This window comes from Lithobates pipiens, unplaced genomic scaffold (genome assembly GCF_037356315.1).
Source record: "Lithobates pipiens isolate NorthernLeopardFrog02 unplaced genomic scaffold, aLitPip1_a1.2 Scaffold_19, whole genome shotgun sequence".
NCBI lineage: Eukaryota > Metazoa > Chordata > Amphibia > Anura > Ranidae > Lithobates > Lithobates pipiens.
In genome coordinates, this window is record NW_027507764.1 from 424550622 (window position 1) to 424573732 (window position 23111).

General features: G+C 44.7%; 1 protein-coding gene across 4 annotated transcripts in view; it reads right to left on the bottom strand.

The window, feature by feature from the left end:
* SS18 (SS18 subunit of BAF chromatin remodeling complex) overlaps nt 1-23111 on the bottom strand; it is a 76944-nt gene that overhangs the window by 40206 nt on the left and 13627 nt on the right. For all 4 annotated transcript variants that reach the window (XM_077492595.1, XM_077492598.1, XM_077492596.1 and 1 more), the window contains exons 3-4: nt 14779-14863; nt 3246-3399 (exon numbers count right to left, since the gene is read on the bottom strand). In XM_077492595.1, coding sequence (XP_077348721.1) covers nt 3246-3399; nt 14779-14863 — 239 coding nt within the window. The remainder of the gene's footprint in view (nt 1-3245; nt 3400-14778; nt 14864-23111) is intronic.

The window sequence follows — 23111 nt, forward strand, 5'->3', positions numbered from 1 at the left end:
CTGTACCAGGCCGCATGCCCTCAATGTTGGGGGGGGGTGCTCCCTTCGGCCTCTTCTCCTGGCTCCTCCGCTATCTTCTTCCAGCTCTATTGCTAGAGGTGGCCCGGTCTTCTGCATCGACTTCTTCCCTCTTCTCTTCCTCCGAAGTTGACACGCTGCTTACTCCCACTGTAATGCCGTGTGAGCGGTGTGCAAAAACTTATATAGGCATGGGGTTTGGTCACCAGGTGATGTCACCCGGTGACCCCGCCCCTTATGACATCACCTGGTGACCATGCCCCATGCCTATCTAAGTCGTTGCACACCAATCACACGGTGTTACAACGGGAGAGTCAACATTGGAGGAAGAGAAGAGGGAAGAAGGCGAAGGAAGAGAAGAGGGAAGACTGGGCCACCATTAGCAAAAGAGCTGGAAGATGATAGCAGAGGAGCAGGCATAAGAACCGGATAGCGGGAGAAGAGGCCGAAGAGAGCGGTAAAGTCGGAAGAAGACCACCGGAGCTGCCTAATAAAATTACTTTAAAAACCTGTGTAGTGTTTTTTTATTGACACTTTTTTCCCCCTCAGGTGAATGGGTAGGGGGACGCTCCCGGATTCCAATAAGGCCCCCCCTTGCCCGCAGACCCCGACAACCAATGGCCAGCGTTGACGGGAAGAGACCCATGTCTGTTTTTATTATTAGAGAAGCGACGTTTCCTGTAAAGTTGATTCAATATAGATGGCAATCCAACTTGGAGGAGACTTCCATTGAATTCTACGGGTACCAGTTGCCTAGAAGACGGATTGAAGTAGTACAGGAATCCTTTCTGAAGTCGGAGCAACTGCAGTAGTGTGCATTAAGACGGATCCATTCACTTACATTGATTTTTTTCATGTAGCGCGACTTGAAGTCGGATCCAAAGTTGCCTCTGTGTGAATGGACTCTTAGCCCTTGTACACACGGTCGGAGATTCCGACGGAATGTGTCCTATCGGACCGTTTTGTCGGATAATGTGACTGTGTGTGGTCTCCATCGGACTGTTTCCGTCTGAGTATCCGACGGACCAAGTTTTCCAACTTGTCCGTAAAATTTTCTGACAAAATGCTCCGATCATGTGTAGCCTACTGCGACGAAAAAAGTGCCACGCATGCTCAGATCAAAATTCCTAGACCAGAGCCATTGGTTTCCGATGCAATCAGTCACAGCCAGTGAGCGAATGAAGAGAGGAGGGGGTGGGGCAGGGCCAAGACACAGCTGTGTGTGTGTGTGAATGGACACACAGCAGCGGCTCGGGAGCGAACCTGCTTGGGTGCCCCCATTGCAAGCTGCTTCCGGGAGACCCGGGAAGAGAAGGATTAGGGCTACTCTGTGCAACGTCATTACAGAGCAGGTAAGTATGACATGTTTGTTATTTTTATTGCCGTTAAAAAGAGGACAAAGGCCATGTGCATAGCATATCCATAGAGCAATCTGTTTCTGAAAATAAGCTTTACAGTATATACAGAAAATAATTTCTTGGAATACTTTAGCAAAATTTTAAGTTGACTTCTGCTACATCCCTCTGCTGGTGATATCATAGCTTTTTCATTCCCCCCAAAGGCTGGGATCTCCAACAGACTTGTGGCGTTTCATAAGCCTGCTTGCTAGAGAGGACCATTTTGTAAATTCTCTCGGACTAGATCAAGGGACTAACAGCTGAAGCATACCCATGGACTACAACGTCCAAAGAAGGCAGCACTGTGAAACTGACCAAAGAAACATGCCTTGAGGCTTTGCTTACAACAGGGATTTCGATTTCACTTCTGAGTATCTCATAACATACTGACCCGTTGCTAGTGGTTCAAAGTTTACTTTGAAAAAAAAGGGGAAAAGGCCTGAATTCCCTATTCTGTTAGCCAAGTCTGTTAATCCAAATTTAGATTTACACAAAATCGTTGTGTTTAACACACTATGACATTTATTTGAGATGCCCCTTAAAGCGGTTCTTCACCCTAAAGGGGAAGTTCCGCTATTCTGATCCCTCCCCCCCTCCGGTGCCACAATCGGCACCTTTCAGGGGGGAGGGGGTGCAGTTACCTGGATAATCCAGGTAACTGCACACACTTCCGGCCAGACCGCCGCAGAACCCCCGCAGATGCCCCGCCCCCAGTTGTGTTCTGGGAAACACACAGTTCCCAGAGACACAGCGGGGGACCATAAGAGACGCGCAGCGCGACTCACGCATGCGCAGTAGGGAACCGGGCAGTGAAGCCGTCATGCTTCACTTCCCGATTCCCTGACAGAGGATGGTAGCGGTGGCAGCAGCGAGACGAGCGATCGCTCGTCATCTGCCGCCGACATCGCTGGAACCTGGGACAGGTAAGTGTGATTTTATTAAAAGTCAGCAGCTGCAATATTAGTAGCTGCTGGCTTTTAATTTTTTTTTTTTTTTTTTTTTTTTTTTTTAGGTGCAGCTCCTCTTTAATTCATAACATAAGCATCTTATGAAAGGGTATTAGGCCAGGTTCACACCGGTACACTGACAGTATCCACATTTTAGGTGCCCTCCCAATTACTTCTGTTAGAGCATGTTTTCTGAAAGTGCATCAAAGATGCAGCATGTAGTTTTGTGATGTGCTTTCATGGACTTCTAACAGAAGTCATTGGAAGCGCAGCTAAAAGTGTAAAATTATTATATTTTTAGTACACGCACAAATTACATATTTGATAAAAGGTATTCTTTATACCCAATTTGAAGCATCTTTTCCCCCCCCCCATTTCTCATTAGAATATTTTTAGAGAATGCCACAAAACAGACCAGACAAAGATATAAAGGCTGATGCGTGATAAAAAATAAATAAATAAAAAAAGGGAAGAAGATTAGCAAACCATAATGAGCCGACAGTAAAGAGTGACAAGCAAAACAAAATATAACGTGTAAAACACGCCTCCACTGTCAAAAGGGGATTTTTTAAAGCCGATGGACAATCTCTCCACAAAAAAATCTTTTCAGAGCCAGCTGTACTGTGTGGTTTCACACAGACTAAATTTAGACAGTTCTGTTCATCACAGCAATGCTGTGTGTCAGCCACATCAAAGCCCAAGGGCAGAAAGATAAACAGTGAATACAGGTCACGTAGCTCTGTAGCTAACAAACTGTAAGAGAGCTTGCACTTCAGGGTATTCAAGGCAGTTTTGTCATCAGCAATCTAGTATCCCCTGAGCCTGCACGTCCATTGGTTGCCTAGCAACCATGGTGTTAATACCTAGGGGGAGAGAATCTTACCAGGCATCTGGCCGTTCATCTGGTTCTGCATGTGTGGTGCAGGCGGGCCCCCTCCTACCATTCCTTCTGAAGGCATGTTGTGTGAACGTGGTGGCTGTGGAGTGCCACTCTGATTCATTCCTGCCGGACCCATAGGCATGTTCGGTGTAGGTAGCTAAAAGATTTAAAAATATAAATTCATTGCAAGGGTACAAATTAAATTCCACGCACTGCCACACAGGCTCGTTTAAAGAGGAAAATATTCCTACTGATGTCAGTGTACTGCATCTTACAAAAACGGCTCTGTGGCTATATAGCAGACTTCTCAGAGCAATTATATGATCTCTCATAATACAATAACACAGTACTTTTCATTCAAAACAGTAGCACTATTACAGCTTACAATATGGCAAAATAAATAACACCTGCAAAACAATATTTGTGTACTTCTAGTATAATGGACTCCATTAAGGGACACGTGAAGTCTTTCATGATAGATAGATAGATAGATAGATAGAGATAGATATTAAATAATACCACAATACACAACCTGCAGGCCAGTTACCAATAATCCTTTCTACCAGCATGCCTCAGGTTTGTAGCAAAGCAGTACCAAGACCATGATAATAAACTCAGGGGGTTGGACGTGTCCCTCAATGGTTTCCAAGAAGAAAAAAAAAGCGTGTGTTACAGCGAGTACAAAAATCCTATTTTCTTTGTCTGAGGGGGGCATTAGAAAACTTCACAGCTCCCAAAAGCAGTCAAACTTAAGCGGAGGCAACAAAAACTTTAAACAAATACAGGGACCCAGGGACAAGCTGCAGCATAAAGAGCCATCTTAGGGAATGTGCATCAGATGAGGCAGCAACACGCCCCCCCCCCATCCTACCAGTAGAACATGAATGGAAGACCAGGTGACAGCTGGCAAAACAGTTGTTTGATTCCTGAAAGCCCAAGACACTGATCTAGTGGTGAAAGCCTTGATAGCAAAGGGTGGAACCTGATCCTGGAGACCACAAGCTGGAGAATGGTCTACCTGAGCCAACTTGAGATAGTAGAAGAAATTGGTGTACCCCTGCAGAGTTTTTCTAGGATAACAAATAGGAATGTTGCTCTCGCCGCTGTCTCCCTCCTTACTGGGCAGATTGATAGCAACAGGAGTCGTTGGCTCCCACTCCCATCAATCAGCTCCAATGACGCGGCAGGGTCTAGTCCCCTTGTCTGTGCCAAGTGAGCATGCACAAGTGCCCCAAACGGGAAGCTGCTTCCCTTAGGGAAGATGGACAGAGAAGGGGAGACAGGAGCGCCGGCATGTAACCCGGGAAAAGGAGCTTCAGGGCCGTTCTGCGATTCCATTGCACAGAGCAGGTAAGTACAGAGAGGTTGTTTTTTTTTTTTTTTACTTTACAAAATCGCTTTAACTAGAATAAAAGGGATGGGAGGACAAAGTTCTCATTCAGATTAAAAGCAGAACCTATCAGGGCCTAAACATTAAAGTCACTAGTTCAGTCAGTCAATCGCCTTGTAGAGGTGACCACCATCTTGTGGATGAGAGCAGAGAGAAAAAGGGCTTGAATGTGTTCAAACAGCAACTTCTGAAGTGCAGCAAGAATCAGTTTCACATTCCAAAGAGGCACAGTGGGCGCTACATAGGAAAATCCCTGAACAAAAGGTCAAAAAGAAAAAATGGCAAGCGTCCCTACTAACAAGAGAAAAAAAAAAAAAGGCAGAACCCTGGTCCTCAATACTGATGAAAGCCAAACCATGGTGCCGACAGAGCTGCAGGAAGGAGAGGATTTGTCTCATGTAGAAACTCCTAAAGTGAAAGTTTAAAGACTCACTGCAAATGAAGTATGCCTTCTATGTTCATAGACCTTGGGGGAAGTAGCCTTCCTAGCATTTAGCATTGTAGAAATAAAAGATTCAGAGATGTCCCTGTCTCTAAAATCCTGGGATTCAGCCAAAGATTAGTACAGTGTAGAAAATCTGTCCTTGAAAGCCCACGAAAAGTCTCTGGGAGCTTTAACGTGTCAGTGTACTAGATCTCAGGAAGACACAAACCCACTACTCAACCCAAACAGCTTGCCTTGGGTGTAAGGCCCCTTTCACACGGGACGGATGAGCGATGATCCGCTTGATCAGTGGGGATCGCTCCGTTGTCCCCGCTGAGCCGGCGGCGGACAGGGCGGTCTCTGCACACTGTGCGGGGACTGCCCTGTCAGCTCTCCGCTCTCCTCTATGGGGGATCAGATGAGCACGGACTGTCTGTCCGTGTTCATCCGATCCGCTCTGCAGACGGATATAAAAATAGGATTTTCCTCCGTCTGCAGAATCGGACAGTAGCGGAGGCGGACGATAGCGGGTGTCTGCGGATGTTTATCCGCAGACACCCGCTATCCCATAGGAATGCATGTATGTCCGTATTTCATCCGCAAACGGATGGATGAAATACGGACATAATGTCCGCATGTGTGAAAGGGGCCTAAGTGGTGGTGCACAGAGGCTCCTGTCAGCAAAGACTTCAGTGTAAACACGTGGTACAGGCACCAGTTTCTGGAGTTAAATGCAATGCTTTATTAGAACAGGATAAATACAATATATATTTCCTCCACTCTCACGTTTCTGCCCTATATGGGCCCACATAGGGCAGAAACGTGTCAGTGTGGAAGACAATATGTATTGTTTTCATCCAGTATGTATTGTTCCCCCCCTCCCTCCCCCCCATCATGATCCTGCAAAGCAGACGAGAAAGGAGCTCCAGGGTTTACTGATCCCATAGAGCCACAAGAACATCTACTGCTTCCTCTAGGGAATACCTGCACATGGAAACAAACATGTCCAGTTTGCTGCTGAACCCGTAGGCCAGAAAGTCCAAAATCTGGCATTGCCCACCTGTGACACAGGTCCTGAAACATCTCTGGGTGTAAGATTACAGCGCTGGGTTCAAGTGCTGTGGGCTGAGAAAGTCTGCCTGTCAATTGTCTACACAGCAGACAAAGCAGGAACATGAAAGTGGAATTAAACCCAAAATCAAAACATATTGCAGCCTACTATTGCTTTTTTTAGTCTTTATGTAGTACACAAAGCCAATTGTGCTACACAACTGCAGCAGACTTGAATGACAAAGTAGTTGCATGCCATTTCTGAAATAGTTGAGCTCAATGCATTGATCTCTGACACAAGCATCAGTACCCCAGAACAATAGGTGATGTATATGCCAAGACTAAACACAAGTGGATTAATCATTAAGTAGGTAAATGAATCCATGGGCCACAGTTTATCAGAAAATGTATTTACCTTGCAACATATTCCATAGTACAAAGACTCATTTATTTTATCTTTTAAGGGAATGTACAATATTATATCCTGTACCAAAAAAAAAAAAAAAAAAAAAAAAAAAGAAGGTTTTTTGTCACTTACCTGTATATTTTTTTTTTTTTTTTTTGAGTACATCATGGGACACAGAGTTAAGCTAATATTCATTACCTACTGGGTTATACTTCATGTCCAGGTGAACAAACACTGGTAGACCAAAGGTCTTCAGACAGGAAGTGATCCCCTATATAACCTCTCCCATACAGGAAGTACTTCAATTTTGTAGCAAGCACTGAATCCTCAAAAAGAGGGGAGGGACCTCTGTGTCCCATGATGTACTCAAAGAAAAAGGATTTTACAGGAAAGTATGACAAAAAAAATCCCATTTTCTTTTTCATACATCATGGGACACAGAGTTAGGCCAATATTCATTATCTATTGGGATGTCCCAGAGCAATAGCCTTGAGGGGAGGGAGACACCCTGCCAAACAAAAGCTATCAGACCTTATAAAGGCAGCCTGCAGTACACTAGGGTCGAAAGCCGAATCCTTGGCTGCTCGAACATCCATTGATAAAATTTTGTGAACTTATGCACTGAAGACCAGGTAGCAGCCTTACAAATCAGAGCCACAGATACCTGATGGTGAAAAGCTCAGGAGGTTCTTACACCCCTGGTAGAATGAGCTCTCTTGCTAAAGAAATTATGGTGAACCTCGGCACCCCAGATGTTTTGGAACTACATTTCCCATGATGCTAAACTACACTGCAGAGTGCATGAGCATCATGGGAAATTTAGTTCCAAAACATCTGGGGTGCCAAGGTTCGCCATCACTGGCCTAAAAAGGGAGGAGCCTTACATTTCAGGCCGTAGGCCTGAATGACCAATTAATGGACGAAATAGGCAATGAGTTTTGGAAGCTGCCTGCCCTTCTTTGGTGCTTTTGGTAAAACAAAAAAGGAGTCTGATCCTTGGCGCTCCACAGATCTAGACAAATAAACCTTGAGTGTCCGTCCAAAGAATGCAGTCGTCTCTCTTCCGCCGAACGAGGCAAAACAATGTCCCGATTTAAAAGAAAGCCCGACACCACTTTTGGCAAAAGGGATGGAACAGGTTGTAACACGACCCTGTCGTGGTGAAGGGTCAAGTATGGTTCTATACATGAAAGGGCCACCAACTCCGACACCCTTCTAGCCAAGCTGATGGACATCAGAAAGGCTAGCTTGCATGACAGCAAGTCTAAGGGCTCCTTCAAACTGACGTGTCCATGTACGGAGCCTGCTTTGCTCAGCGGGGGATCGCTCCGTCAATCCCCGCTGAGAAGGCAGATGACAGGTCCGGCTCTGCACACTGTGCAGGGGCAGACATGTCAGAGTGCCACTTTCCCCTATGGGGCAATCGGATGAAGATGGACTGTAGAGTCCATCGTCACCCGATTCGATGTCGGATGGAAAAATAGGTTTTTCCTCCGTCACATTTTTTCGGATCAGAGCAGGTCGGATGTCAGCGGACATGTCACTGCTGACAACCATCCTTCCATAGACCTCTTTGGAGTGTCCGTTAAGGACCGCCTAAAAAAAAAAATAAAAAAAAAAAAAAATAAAAACTGACAGGCGGACCTGAACGGATCATCCGTGTGAAAGGGGCCTAAAGGGATTTTTTTTTGATAGGCCCAAATGGTTGTTTCTATAAACACAGACAGCACCAAGTTCAAGTCCCAAGGACACATAGGTGATTTAATGGGGGGGAGCAAACAAGTTGCCCCCTGCATTAAGGTTCAGACCAGCGAATGGGAGGCTATAGGCCTTTGAGTACAATCGGAGGTCAGATTTTCAGCCCTGTCAGTACTCTTTCAAAGCCAATCTGATTTCCACAGCTGACTGTAGAAAAAAAATAATTCTCCCAATCACATATTTCAAGTCTTCTGACCACTTTTCTAGCATTTACTAGGGTAGACACCACTTGCCCCAAGATACCGCTGTCCTTTAAGACCTTCTGGCTTCAATAGCCACCCCGTCAGATTTAGAAACTGTAAATTGGGGTGGAATATAGGACCTTGAGACAGTAGATTGGGGCAATCTGGAAGTGTTCATGGCCCGTCTATTGTCAGTCTCACAATCTCTGGGAACTAGGGCTTTCTGGGCCAGGCTGGTGCCACCAGAATGACTGGAACCCCCTCTCTCTGAATTCTACACAACAAATGTGGGAGGAGAGGGATCAGAGGGAAAGCATAAACCAGGGGGTACTGGCATCTGCTCCGATTGCCAGAGGATCTCTTGTTTGGGACACAAACTGCTGTAGCTTGTTGTTGAACCTGGATGCCAGTAGGTCGACCTCTGGCCCTCCCCACGCTGGCAAATTTCCTGGAACACCCCTGGATGTAGGGACCATTCCCTCAGGTAGATCTGCTGACAGCTGAGATAATCTGCCTTCCAGTTCTCTACTCCCGGGATATGGACTGCCGAAATATAAATCGGCACATGGCTAGTATGTGGTTCATAAAGGGTATGCATTTGCAAATGTGTGCAGACGTAACCCCTGCTTTTAACGCATAATGTTCAACAGGTTTACTTGGTTGTTTGCGGGCTGGTCGGTAAGTTAAGCTTAGTTTTTTCTGCCCTTGTTTATAATAGTATGTGGTTCACCTCCTTCAGAGCTGAACGACTCCTGGTATTGCCTTGGTAGTTTATATAGGCCACTGCAGTGGCATTGCTGGACTGAACCCTGATAGGGCAGTCCTGAAGTTCCCCTGTTCAGGACCGTAGGGCCAGATGTACTGCCCATAATTCCAGGACATTGATGGGCAGGATCTGTTCTGTCCTTGACCATTTGCCCTGTGAACCTCTCTAGGGTTGCTCCCCATCCTGAGAGATTGGCATCTGTACTCAGTACTTTCCAAGTTACCAGGAGGAAGGATTTTCCCTTACACAGGTTCTGATCCTGTAACCAGTTTAGGCTTAAGCATGCCCGAGGAGAGAAGAACGATGGATAATCCAGGGCTTGTCCTCTTCTGTTCCAAGTCAACAAGATGTCTTGTTGTAAATGCCTGAAATGGAGTTGGGCATAGGGCACTGCTCGGAAAACACCATCCTCCCTAGAAGACTCATACAGAGCTGAATGAAGGGTTGTCTGGTGCCTCTTATCTGATGCACCTGATCCTTCAGGACAAATCCTAAACGGGTGGCAAAAATACCCTTGCTTGGACTGTATCTAGGATCAGACCTAAATACTTTAGACTTTGAGCTGGTCTCAGGGTTGACTTTTTGGTTTTTATGATCCAGCCTAAGCTTTCCCTGTGCATGCTATGCTCTGTTCTGCTCAGAGATCACTCACTACAGGCTCTAGGAGGTCGTCCAGATACCCGATCACCAAGATCCCTTGGGCCCAAAAAAGACCCAGTTCTGGTGCTAGGACCTTTTTGTGAGCACCCAGGGAGCTGTAGCAAGCCCGAAGGGTAGAGCCACAAATAGAAAATTACGTTCCTCTACTGCAAATCACAGGAACCTCTGATGAGGCTGAAAGATAGGTACATGTAAATACGCATCTTTTATAGGGAGGCTAGAAAGTCTCCCATCTGGAGTGAGACTACTTCTAAGCAGACAGACTCCATCCAAAAGTACTGAATCAGTAGATACTGGTTCAGGGATCTTAGGTCCAAAATGGGCCTTGTGTCCCCATTTGGTTTTTGAACCATAAACAGGTTAGAGTAAAACCCTATGCCCCTTAAGGGTACATGAACCTCTACAATCACTCCTTGATGCACTAAATGATGTAGTGCTTGAAACAATATGTCTCTTTTTGGAGGATCTGAGGGAACACCAATATAAACCTCTGAGGGGGAACCACCCTTGCAACTCCAGCTTGTAACCATGGGATATAGTTGAGATGACCCACTCATCCAGAAATATTGTTCTCCAAACGTCTGCAAAGTGCAGCAGCCTTCCCCCCAACCAATAGAGTGGGGGTGTCCCCTCAAAAAGGAGGATTTGGTGTTGGGTTCAGAAGAGTTTCGGGCCCTGGCCTTGCGGCTTGTCCCTGGCTCCAGGGCCCTGTTGGCGGCGGAACTGCTTTGGCGCTGGGACACTTGAGGAAGCAGTCCCTGAGGTTTTAAACAAGGGACGCCTGGTGCTTTTCTTCACAGGAAGTAGAGAACTCTTCCCCCTGGAAATCTTTTGGATATATTTGTCTAAGTAATCACCAAATAAACTTTCCCCATGAAAGGGGAAACCTGCCAATAACTTTTTACAAGGAAGCTTGGCTGATCAGTTCTTAAGCCACAAAAGTCTGTGCATATATACAGACAAGAGCCAAAAATTAGATACCTGCTGTATTGAATCCTTTAAAAGGCGTCAACAGCAAAACACAGCGCTCGAGGAATATCTGACTTATTTTCAGCCAGATCATTCTCCTGGTTAGGCCTGTCATCTACTACGGACTGGCAGATACCAATTGCGGCAACAGCTGACCGAATAACTGAACTGACCAAAGAAAAGGGAAGCTTTTAATAAGGACGCCAATTTCTTGCCAAGGGGTCTTTCAAGCCCTGTGCATCATAAACCGGATAAGTTAAATTCTTGTTTAACCACTTGCTTACTGGGCACTTAAACCCCCCTCCTGCCCAGACCAATTTTCAGCTTTCAGCACTGATGCACTTTGAATGGACAATTGTGCAGTCATACAACACCGTACCCAAATAAAATTTTTATCATTTTTTTCCCACAAATAGAGCTATCTTTTGGTGGTATTTAATTCCAGCTGGGAGTTTTATTTCTTGCTAAACAAAAAAGATGCAAAAAAGAAGCAAAAATAAATAAATAATCATGTTTAATAGTTGGTTATAAAATTTTGCAAACAGGTAATTTTTCTCCTTCATTGAATTGCGCTGATGAGGCGGCGCTGGTGGGCACTGATAGGCACAGATAAGGCGGCACGGATGGGTACCACTGATAGATGGGACTGATGGGCACGGATATGTGGCACTGAGGTTCAGCACTGTTTTTGTGGCAGATTGTGGGCACTGATGGGTGTCACTGTGGGCACCAATGGGTGTCACTGGTAAGCTGGCCGTGATCGGCTCTTTTTTTATAGCCGATTACCGACTCTGTTTTGTCACATGATCAGCTGTCATTTGGCTGACAGCTGATCACGTGGTAAGGGGTCGGGATCGACCCCTTGCTCGGATCCATGATCAGGCGAGTCTCATAGACTCGCCGATCGCACCCCTCAGGGGGCGCGCAGGCCGCTTGTGCACGGGACGACATCAATAGACGTTGTCCCGGCAAAGCAGGTCCGCGCTGTAGCCGTCATTCGGCTATAGCGCGGATCTCTAGAGGTTAAGGACTCGGCCCTCTAGCTGTTTTGAAACTACAAATCCAATGAGACAATGCAAGCCCCCAACAATCACAGGTATGGCTCCTAGAGGCAAAGGTATGATGGGATTTGTAGTTTCAAAAGAGCTGGAGGGCCAATGTTGCCTACCCCTGCTTTAAAGCATGTTAAGCCGCACAGTGCTTCTGTGGTGTCATTCTTCCCAGTCTATGTTGTAATAAACCTGGTTGATCCTGCCTGTTCCTGTGCCCCCCCCACTTTAGTGTGCTGACCACGGTAATCATTGCTGCCGATACATGATACTGTGGTCAGTTTACAGGCCTCCATCATCCCGCTGCTCCCCTTCTCCTTGTCAGCTCGGGAGTCTGTAGTGAGCCGTCTCCTCCGCCCGTTCCCCCCTCCGCTGCAATTTAGTCTGGAAAAAGTAAGCAATTCCATTTCCTGCCAGCCCTTCTGCAGGAACAAGATGTACTACACTGTGTGCTTTTTTTAAATTCTGCAGCTAAATGTCTTTGTTCACATCGCCAATGTGCAGTGACTTGACTGCCTAGCTGAAGTCCGAGGTGAAACTCAGCCACTCCAACTGTAGTCCTTAGATCAGGGAAGGAGAGTGGCAGGCGGTCATGCAACCCCCACATTGGCAATATAAAAAAAGGAAAAAATAAAATAAAAAAAACACACACACACACACACACACACACACACACACACACACACACCATATTGAACATCTTGTTATTGCAGAAGTGACAGGCAGGAATTTGAATAACTGACCACTGAAAGTGGTTATAAACCCACAGAAAAATAAATAAAAAACCCTGCAAGACAAAAAGGCAAGACAAAGGCATAACGAGCTAGAATACATAGGATACTAGCTCATTATGAAATACTTAGCTTAGATCAAAGCCCCCGCAGAGGTCCCGACATGCCATTGTGGCCGGCGACAAGTCTCCCATAAAATTATTTTTGGGCTCCAGTGCTGTGATTGGCCAGAGCTGCAATGATGTCACTCCCATGCACACTCGTGGGAGCCACCGGTAACGGCACAGCATCTGAAGGAATGGAACGAGCGAGACATTTCTTCAGTGTACATGTGCAGATGACGGCGGCACATGCTGATACAGTGAAGATCTCCTAAACGGTGCAAGTTTACGAGATATTCACGGTACCTACATGTAAGCCTTATTATAGGCTTATCTGTCAGTAAAATTGGTAAGGGTTTACAACCGATTTAAAGAGGAAGTAAACTTCCTCTGCGTACATTTACCTATAGGTAAGCCTATTATAAGGCTTACCTATAGGTAGTGAAAATATCTCCTAAAAACGTGTACCGTTTAGGAGATATTTACATTACATGCAGCCAATGACATCACTGGCGAATACGCTCTGAAGGAACAGCCACAGGTACGGTTCCTTCTGAGCCCCATGCCATGAATAATAGTATGCCATGCATACTAGCTCATTATGCCTTAGTCTTACAGGGTTTTTTTTTCCTCCATGAGGAGAAGAAGAAGAAGAAGAAGGAGAAGAAGAAGAAGAAGGAGAAGAAGAAGAAGAAGAAGAAGGAGAAGAAGAAGAAGAAGGAGAAGGAGAAGAAGAAGAAGGAGAAGAAGGAGAAGAAGAAGGAGAAGAAGAAGGAGAAGAAGGAGAAGGAGAAGAAGGAGAAGAAGAACTTAAAATTCCTAAAAAAAAAAAAAAAAAAAATTGGAGGAAAATAAAAATAATTTAACTCACCTCTAAAAGCCTGTTGCTAGGGGGTCCCTCGTAGTCTGCCTCCTTCAGTGCCCAGCACCTGACGTCACTTCCCCTAGGCACAGGAAGGACTCAGCTCCGCCCCCTCCCTCCTGTCAGTCATCTGGGACACGTGACAGGTCCCAGATGACTGCACGGCCAATCAAGGCGCCGCTTGCGCATGCACAGTGGGTGCCCGGCTGTGAAGCCAAAGTCGGGTGCCCACAGTTGCAATGCCGGTGCTGCCAAGAGGAGGGTGACACGAGCTTCGTTCCCCCGCATCGCTGGACCCTGGGACAGGCAAGTGTCCGATTATTAAAAGTCAGCAGCTGCAGTATTTATAGCTGCTGACTTTTAATTTTTTTTTCTGAAGGGAAACTCCTCATTAAGTACACATTAACATAAAGGTACTCCTACATTTTTGTTGTCTATACGTTTAAAATAAAAATTATTAATAAAACTTCAAATTTAAACAAAAAGCCCCATATCTTGATTAAAATTGAACTTGAATTTTTTTTTGTTTCCCTATAAAAAAGAACCTCTTCTCTCTCTTAATTGCGGTCTCTCATTAGGGAGCTTTCCCTAGGGAAAGGGGCAAGAGAGATAAATATATATATTATACACACACACACACACACACACACACACACACACACACACACACACACACAATTACTATAGGTAAACTCTCCCTACGGGGGACAAACATTGAGCATCTAACATTTTCCCATCCTATACAAAAGCTAGAATTCCACTATAAAGAGATTCTTCTTTTTTCTCTGTCTGGATAATTTTCAGATTACCTTTAAAACATTTTCATGCAGTAAAACTGCATTTTTCAGTTCTTTTCTCCACTGCTCTATGGTGATTGAACATACCAGGAGGAGGCGTGTCGGACCATGTCAGTTAAGAGCAGTAGGTGCAGTAGAGATAGGCAGCTTTAGAACAACTGTTTGCAGCTAGGAGAGGGATATCATAGTCAACCAATCAGTGAGCATTTTCTGCCTACTGACAGTGGCCAAGAGACCATTCAGCTTCAGCTACATTCTAGCAGCTGCAGTCACAAAGTCTCAACAGTATTCATCTGTAAAATTTATCAGGATAAAATGTTAGAGCTATATGTGGCATTTAGAAGAGACAACTTGTGTGTTTATTAATATCATCTCACAGTACATAACTTACTGCTGGTAATAAAGGTTGCATATTTTGATTGGAGTCTGCAATGGTGGCCAAGTAAACCAAATTTGTGTGCAACATTTGCTGATACCTAGGAAAAAAAAAAAAAAAAAAAAAGAGATCAGAATAAAAATAAATAAAAAATGTCATAATTACTTTTCTACTTCTACACTCTAAGTCAATGGTTCTCAACTTGACCCCTTGATAAAATTTCCCAAGTTGTGGGGACCCGACAGTAAAAAAAAAAAATTTTTTTTATTAATTTGCGTTCCTAACCCATGGACATTTAGCATTCCCAAGTACCTTCCACTTGTACAGTATTAAAACCCCTTATGGTAAATTTTAGGATGTAGCACTCTATTTGTTCTCCTTTCTTTCCCCTTTTATCTCCATCCTAATTTCTTGTTTTTTTCCCCCCCATCCCTCTCTCTCTAGCCATCTTTCTTGTTCTCTTATTCTCGCTCCCTTTATCTTAGTTCCTCCCCCTTCCATGTATTCTCTATTTTTATTCCTTCTCTTACTCCTTGGTGGGCGGGCGTTCTTAGCCAACTTAGGTGCTCTTGATCAAGGTCTGCTGATCCGAGAACTGTAGTGTGGACTTTTAATGGCAACTCTAATCACAGGTAGTGTTACTCACTGCGTCTCCAGCTCTGTGGTGTCTCGCAGCAGTGACACCTATGCCGAAATCGGGTCTCCTCCAGCCCCTCTCACTTCACATTCCTCACCAGTCAGCTGACCTCTAGTCTCTGCCCCCCAGCCATGCCATGAACTAAACTCAACTTGGCAGCTGTGGGCTCCAGGAACAGCACAGCTGGGCGGCTGAGAAAAGGCTGGGAGAGTGGTGCGGGCTTCAGGAACAGCCTAGGATTCGGTGACCCATGGCAAATCGTCATTTGAACACAAGGGGGTCCCGACCCTTAGGTTGAGAACCAATGCCCTAAGTGTACCTATTATGGTAAAAGAAATAAAACCATGTTACCGCAGCATTAACATTGCTAAGGGATGTTTTCAAAACTTTCTAAAGCGAAACTAAACCCTTCTATACTTTACAGCTGAGGAAGAGACCATCTTGGTCTCTGATCCGTTCTGGTGCTGCACATGTGATCAGCAATGACAACAGCTGTGTTATAGCTTGACAGTCTGTTTGAGAGAACGAGCAGCTGTGAGTTATCATTCACGGCATATCTTAACCACTTGCCTACTGGGCACTTAAACACCCCTCCTGCCCAGACCAATTTTCAGCTTTCGGTGCTCTCACACTTTGAATGACAATTACTCAGTCATACAACACTGTACCCAAACAAATTTTTTGTCCTCTTTTTCCCACAAATAGAGCTCTCTTTTGGTATTTGATCACCTCTGGGGTTTTTATTTTTTGCGCTATAAATGGAAAAAAAAAAAAAAAAAAGACAGAAAATTTAGGGGAAAAAAAATAAACGCATATTTGTTTGTGACAAAATTATGCAAATTATTAATTTTTCTTCATAAATTTTGGCCACAATTTATACTGCTACATATCTTTGGTAAAAATAACCCAAATTAGTGGATATTATTTGGTCTTTGTGAAAGTTAGAGAGTCTACAAGCTGTGGTGCGAATCATACAAAATTGATCACATCTCATTTCTTGTGACCCGAACAAGCCAGGAAAGTACAAATACCCCCCAAATGACCCCTTTTTGGAAAGTAAACATTCCAAGGTATTTAGTAAGAGGTATGGTGAGGTTTTTGATGTTGTAATTTTTTCCCCACAATTCTTTGCAAAAGATTTTTTTTTTCCCCCCACAAAATTGTCATTGTAAATAGGTTATTTCTCTCACATGGCATGTGTATACCACAAATGACACCCCCAAAAAAATTCTGCTACTCCTGAGTATTACAATACCACATGTGTGGGACTTTTTCACAGCCTGGCCACATACAGAGGCCCAACATGCAGGGAGCGCCATCATGTGTTCTAGGAGCATAAATTACACTTCTAACTTGTTGACTACCTATTACACTTTTGAAGGCCCTGGAGCACCAGGACACTGACACGTGACACCGATGACAGATGGCACCGATACGTGGCACTAACAAGTGGCACTGGCGAGGATGACACTTTTTTTTTTCTTTTTTTTTTTTAAACTTACGGGCGCTGCAGCCATTCATCTCTCCCTTCTCACACGCTGTGTGTGAGGAGGGAGAGCGGCGTTGAGAGATTATCTCATATGTTTTACATATGAGATCATCTCTCATTGGACATGCAGATCACGCTGTAAACGGCCGCTGTGATTGGCCGTTTACAGCGATCTGTGACTGGCTGTGTCAGAGGGACACAGCCAGCACAGAACTTCCCCGATGTGCGCCCACGGCGGCGCGCAGAGGGGAAGTAAAAAGGAGGACGTCCAGGCAGTTAGCGTCCGCTCTGTAGCCGTCTTTCGGCTATAGGGAGGGCGCAAAGTGGTCAAATGCAACCATTTTGGGAAACCATAAACAAAACAAAACAAAACAAAACAAAAACAAAACAAAAAAAAAAGGGTTTAGTGTTCGATGGAGTATTTTTAAAGTGGAAGAAACCCCCCCCCCCTTTTTTATTTTTACAGTTGTATCTACACGTAAGCCTAAAAAAAAAAAAAAAAAAAAAAAAAAAAAATATAATAAAAAAAAAATAAAAGGCTTACCTGTAGATACTGTGCGAATACCTCCTAAATTTGAACTGTTTAAGAGAGATTTACACTGCATGCAGCCGGTGAAGTCACATACCCTTCAGCACTCCATGCCGTGGTCCTTGACTCCCACACACAAGTGGAAAGGGACGTCATTGTGGAGCGTCCAGACAACACATGCTAGCATGCGATGCACATTATGCAACTGTCTTACAGGGTTTAAAAAAAAAAAAAAAAATATATAGATATAGATAGTGTATGGTTTACTACAGCTTTAAAAAAAAAAAAAAAAAAAAAAAAAAAAAAAAATCCAGAGAGAGAGAGATCCAGGCGCAAAAAAAAAAAAAAAAAAAAAAAAAAGTTGGGAAACCCAGGAAGCCTTAAAAAGTACCAAACCCTGGCTGCTGCACCGACCCAATAGACGAGATGAGAATAAGCAAATAAAAACAACTAAGGTAGCGCTGATCCAGAGTGGTGAATTATAAAGGGTAACAACCGTGTTCATAATCATGGTTTATTGGCCAATATAAAAAGTATGTTGCAAATCAAACAGAAGGTGGAGCCGTGTAGGCAAGAAAGTTAATCAGCCAAACAATGTGTCATAAAATAAATGCCCTGTGGACACCTGCACTCACAGTGGCTGTGACACTCACTTGGGAGCCTGTAGGATGGATGGCTGGCTGGCTGGCCCACCTCCAAGAAATATGATTCTGCAGGCACCCCAGGGGTCCGGAAGTACCTGTGGACATCTATCCAGATGTAAAGGCCCAGGATCCTGACTTCAGTTTTACTCATGTTGTGGACCCTGATTGTTTTGTTTTCCTGGATCTGGAACGGTTTCATGATGCAGATTACATTCACACCAGGAACCAGTCCAAGCAGATTGCGGGTAACTGATCTTCATTTTGATAGTTGCCACCACCCGGCTTGGCAAAATAATATACCCAAAAGGTAGAATTTGTTAGGTTAAAAAGGGAACTGTTCCAAACCTGGAGGATTATATCCTTCAGAGTCAGATTATGACTGAGAACTTTAGGAAACATGGTATCCTCAGGATCTCCTTATAGAGCCTTCACAATCTTGTCTGAAATAATTCCCTGACAAAAAAAAAAAACACACACACACACAATAAATACTTAATCTAAATAGGCTGTTAGATTTATTACAGGGTTCTTCAATAATATCTTCAGAAGAATTGCCAAGGTTATCAAAACACTGGTATATCTGCTCCCAGAGGCACCCCAAGTGGTTTTTAGAAGGGCCCGCAAGAAAGAAAGAAAAAAATAAAATAAAGAAAAACCCACACACACACACCCCACATGGTTGCCCCCAGTATCTCCAAACCTTTGTCTGACGGACAGATATTAGAGGTTATTTTGATAATCGTGTTGCCACCTTCAACGCAGAAAGAGGCTGTCTCACTCGTCAATCCATTCCCCATGATCATCCTTCGATTACAGACTTGGCTGGCAAGGTTTATGTTATACGACAGGTCATTACGTGTTTAACCCAATTTGTAGTTTGTGTTCTGAAATGTCGGTGAAATTTATATGTGGGTCAGACCATAAGCAAGCTACGTACTAGAGTTGGGGAACACAAAAGATTTATCCAAAAAGGCATCAAAACAGTGTTCCGCGTAACTTTTCCCAGTGCCATGGAAGAGATCCCAAAGCTTTGACAGTATTGGCCTGGTGTGTTCAACGGCCAATAAGGATGAGCTCCGGCATGTTTGCACAGCCCATGTGCAGAGCCTGCCAGGAAGTCAGCACTGTGCTGCGCTAATCACAGGCAATGGGATCCCGATCTCTGCAGCCGTACATTGGGACAATGTCTCGCTGCCTGTGATTAGCGCAGCGCTGAATTCCTGGCGGGCCCTGCACGTGGGCTGTGTGAACATGCCTGAGCTCATCCTTATTGGCCGTTGAACACACCCTCAAGGAGTCACTTACTGATAATGAAAGATTCTCATTACCATCTAAAAAGGGAAACCATTTGAACCTACAAGTTCAATTAGTTCTGCCCATGGGTTGAACGGAAGAACTGGACACCCACACTCTTGATTCATGAGCTTTACTCCCTGTCTGGTGTTCAGTTCCCATCCTTATTACCTTCATTATGTATGGTTCCTTTGCCCATGTTTCTTAGTGTCTTATATTAATCGCTTTTATTTTTTATTACCACAATTTTTTTTATTATTCTCTTAGTATTAATCATGTTAAATATTTTAAATGACTATGGGCTATTGGAGGTGGATGCATTGGCTGCCCCGCCCCCATATATATTACTATTATCTAGTTTCCTGCTGGCTCCTGAACGTGTGATCTGAAGAAAGGGTTAATCCCTGAAACCTGCAGTCCTACACTGTTCAAACTCCAGCATTTTTTAGACGTCTCCTTAGTTTCCTTTTCTCTCCTCCCCCTGTTCCTGTGTCACATCACTAGTCGGTTGGAGCCCGCCCATTTCTGTGTTGTTGGACACGGCTGGTGAGGAGCTCTGTTGTCCAGAGACCCGGGAATCACGGTGTTGTCGGTGCCCCCGGTTTCACACTGGCAATGCACCAAACCTCAGATCATCTGGGAACGGAGCTGGCATCTTCTTCCTGGGCTGTGATCCGGAGATCCCGGGGCTCATGCTTTGTCCCCTGGATATCTGGCCATGATCCTGGGCTTTTACATCTGGATGGATGTCCACAGGCACCTCCGAACCCCTGGGGTGCCCACAGCATCCTATTCCTTGCATCGGTGGAGGTGGTACAGCCATCCATCCATCCTATAGGCTCCTGAATGAAGGTCACAGCCCCTGTGAGTGCAGGTGTCCACAGGGCATTTATTTATTACACATTGTTTGGCTGACTAACTTTCTTGCCTACACGGCTCCATCTTCTGTTTGACTTACCACATACTTTTTACATTGGCCAATAAACCATGATTATGAACACGGTTGTTACCCTTTATAATTCACCACTCTGGATCAGCGCTACCTTAGTGGTTTTTATTTGCTTGCGCTTTAAACCTAACCTGCAACAGACCTCAACATTAAATGAGGTGAACATGACTTGCTATACAGAGCACATTGATCAAAGTTTATTTATAAAGTGTGTCTCATCAGCTTGCATTTATTGTAGAGCCAGGGACCAGAGGAGAGGAAAAGTATGGTAATGTGTCTATCAGAGGAACGGAAGGCAAGCATTGGCTGGAAATGTGTTGGGTGGTGCCACTTGCGTGAAGTCACATGCGAGTGACAAGTGATTTTTTTTTTTAAACAATATAAAAAAAAAAATAATAACTTTAGATGCTCTGATATTGTATCATGTATTAATAAACAATATTATACTATGATACAGTTTTTTTCCCCTATTTAACTGGTATCATGTTGCGCCGAGAGCGGCTGAGTGTCTCCCAACATCTGTATACTGCAAGTCCTGGATTAAGTGAACACTGGAGACACTGGTGCAATTCATCCAATTAGCCTGGTTGTGCTGATTGGGCCACTTTTCGTGTGTTTTTACACTCCCTTGGGTGAGTTTGCATTGCATGTGGCGGAAGATGGAGTGATGCACTGATTCAATACTGTGTCACCATCATGGGTGTACCTTCTTTTTGGGTTAAGGGTATATAATTTACTACACTAGGAGTTCTTTTTTGCAGATTATGGAATGATGTGGAGAAGGTGTTAACATCTAGTACCAAGAGTGGGCTCCCTTTGAAGAATCATATTGGCACTTGTGGTCCCCAAAATGAGTGAGCTGTTCTCTTAGTTGAGACAGTATTCCTCTTTGGTGAGTGGCCATTTCTTCCATTTTCATACACATGAAGGGATATTGCACATTGTTTATGGACCATTTCTACTCATTGTGGGTCTTCACTAACGTTTTGACTGTCCATAGCAGGAATATTGTTCCTAAATCATTTGTTGACCACACCACTATTAGCACTGCAATTTTTTTTTTTTTTTTTTTTTTAGTTTATTTGAAGTGTGTGTTTTTCCTCTATTGCAAGTGGCTAGAATTTGTCTAGCGCTGATCTTTTTATTCCCCCCTTTACATTTTTCTACATTTACATTACATTTTGTCTAGCAAAGGAAACATTTCCATGTCTGTGGGAAACTGAAATATAACCAACCCCTTTGCGACTGCCCAACACACATGGTGGCAAAAGAATGGCAGCGGGAGTCCGCCGGGACTCCGCGTTTTTTTTTTTTTTAAAGTCAGCAGCTACAAATACTGCAGCTGCTGACTTTTAAAATAGTGACACTTACCTGTCCAGCACGCCCGCGATGTCGGCACCCGAAGCCGATCTCTAGATCGACACTCGAGTGCTGCCGCCGCCATCTTGGGTATGGGAATCAGGAAATTGAGCCTTTCGGCTTCATTTCCCGGTTCCCTACTGCGCATGCGCGAGCCGCGCTGCGCAATGAGGACGGTCCCCGCTGCCTCTGGGATCTGTGTGTTTGCCAGCAGGCAGCGGGGCACTCGCGGAAGGGGGCGGGCACTTGCGGAAAGGGGCGTAATGTACGCCCCTTTCCGCAGAGAGCTAGCCCGGAAGTGGGTGCAGTTACCTGGATTATCCAGGTAACTGCACCCCCCACCCCCCTCCCCCCTGAAAGGTGCCAATTGTGGCGCCGGAGGGGGGGAGGAATCCGATGAGCGGAAGGTCCATTTTAGGGTGGACCTCCGCTTTAATGATGTGCCACTGGGTGGCCGTTGTTTATGCACTCAAAGCACAAAGCACTGTTCCAGATAGCTCTCAGTCCAGGCTATAGATTGGTGGGACTGGCTTCCAATAAGACCAATGTATCAGTGCATTCATCTCTCCATGGTGCAGTAGCAGACATCGGTGGCGTAGTTGTTAGAACTTCCACCTTGCAGCTCTGCATTCCTTACTTTGAATCCCAATGAGGACAATACATCTACACATTTCAGATGGCGAGCTAAAAGCTGGGTTCTGGATGTGAAGATATTACATCATTCATGGCCTGCCAAAGTGGAAGGCCTTCAGGAAGACCCAAGAAAATAGAAGAGTTGAAGGGGAGCAGAAACTGCATTGTTGAGAGGGGACTCTAGGAGGTATGTGCGTTTCATATTGGTTCATGTGCATACCTGCAGATTATGGTAAGAATTTACCAAACAAAATAAAAAATAAAAATAAAAACCCAAATGTACTCCCTGTAAAAACAAATGTGTTTACCTTTGGATTATACTACCTCCTAAAGAAGGATTAGACAAGGATAACCCAATCCCTCTTACTACCAGCATGCCTGTGTTTTGTAGAAAAACTGATAGCATAATCGTAAAAACAGAGGGATGGGACCCCCCCAAATCTAAATGGACTCCAAGAAAAGGATTTTATGTTAAGTACAAAAATGTATTTTCTTTCTCAATTACTGAGACACAAAGTCTTCACATTCAGGTAGTCCAAAGGGTGTAAGGTCAACTGCCCAGGTCCAGGCGCTGTAGGCTGAGGAAGTCTGCCTTCCAATTGTTTATGCCTGGGGTGTACATGGCGAACAAGGCAGGAACATGAGATTCTGCCCAGGAGAAGATTCAATCTACCTCTCCTTCCTTGCTGCAGCGAGATTTGAGGTTCCTCAATTATGACTGATGTACTTCCCCACGGTGGTGGAGTCCAACAATCTGGGTCAATAACCTACCAACAGAATGGCTCAGCACTGCAAAAAAAGCAGACAGATCATCT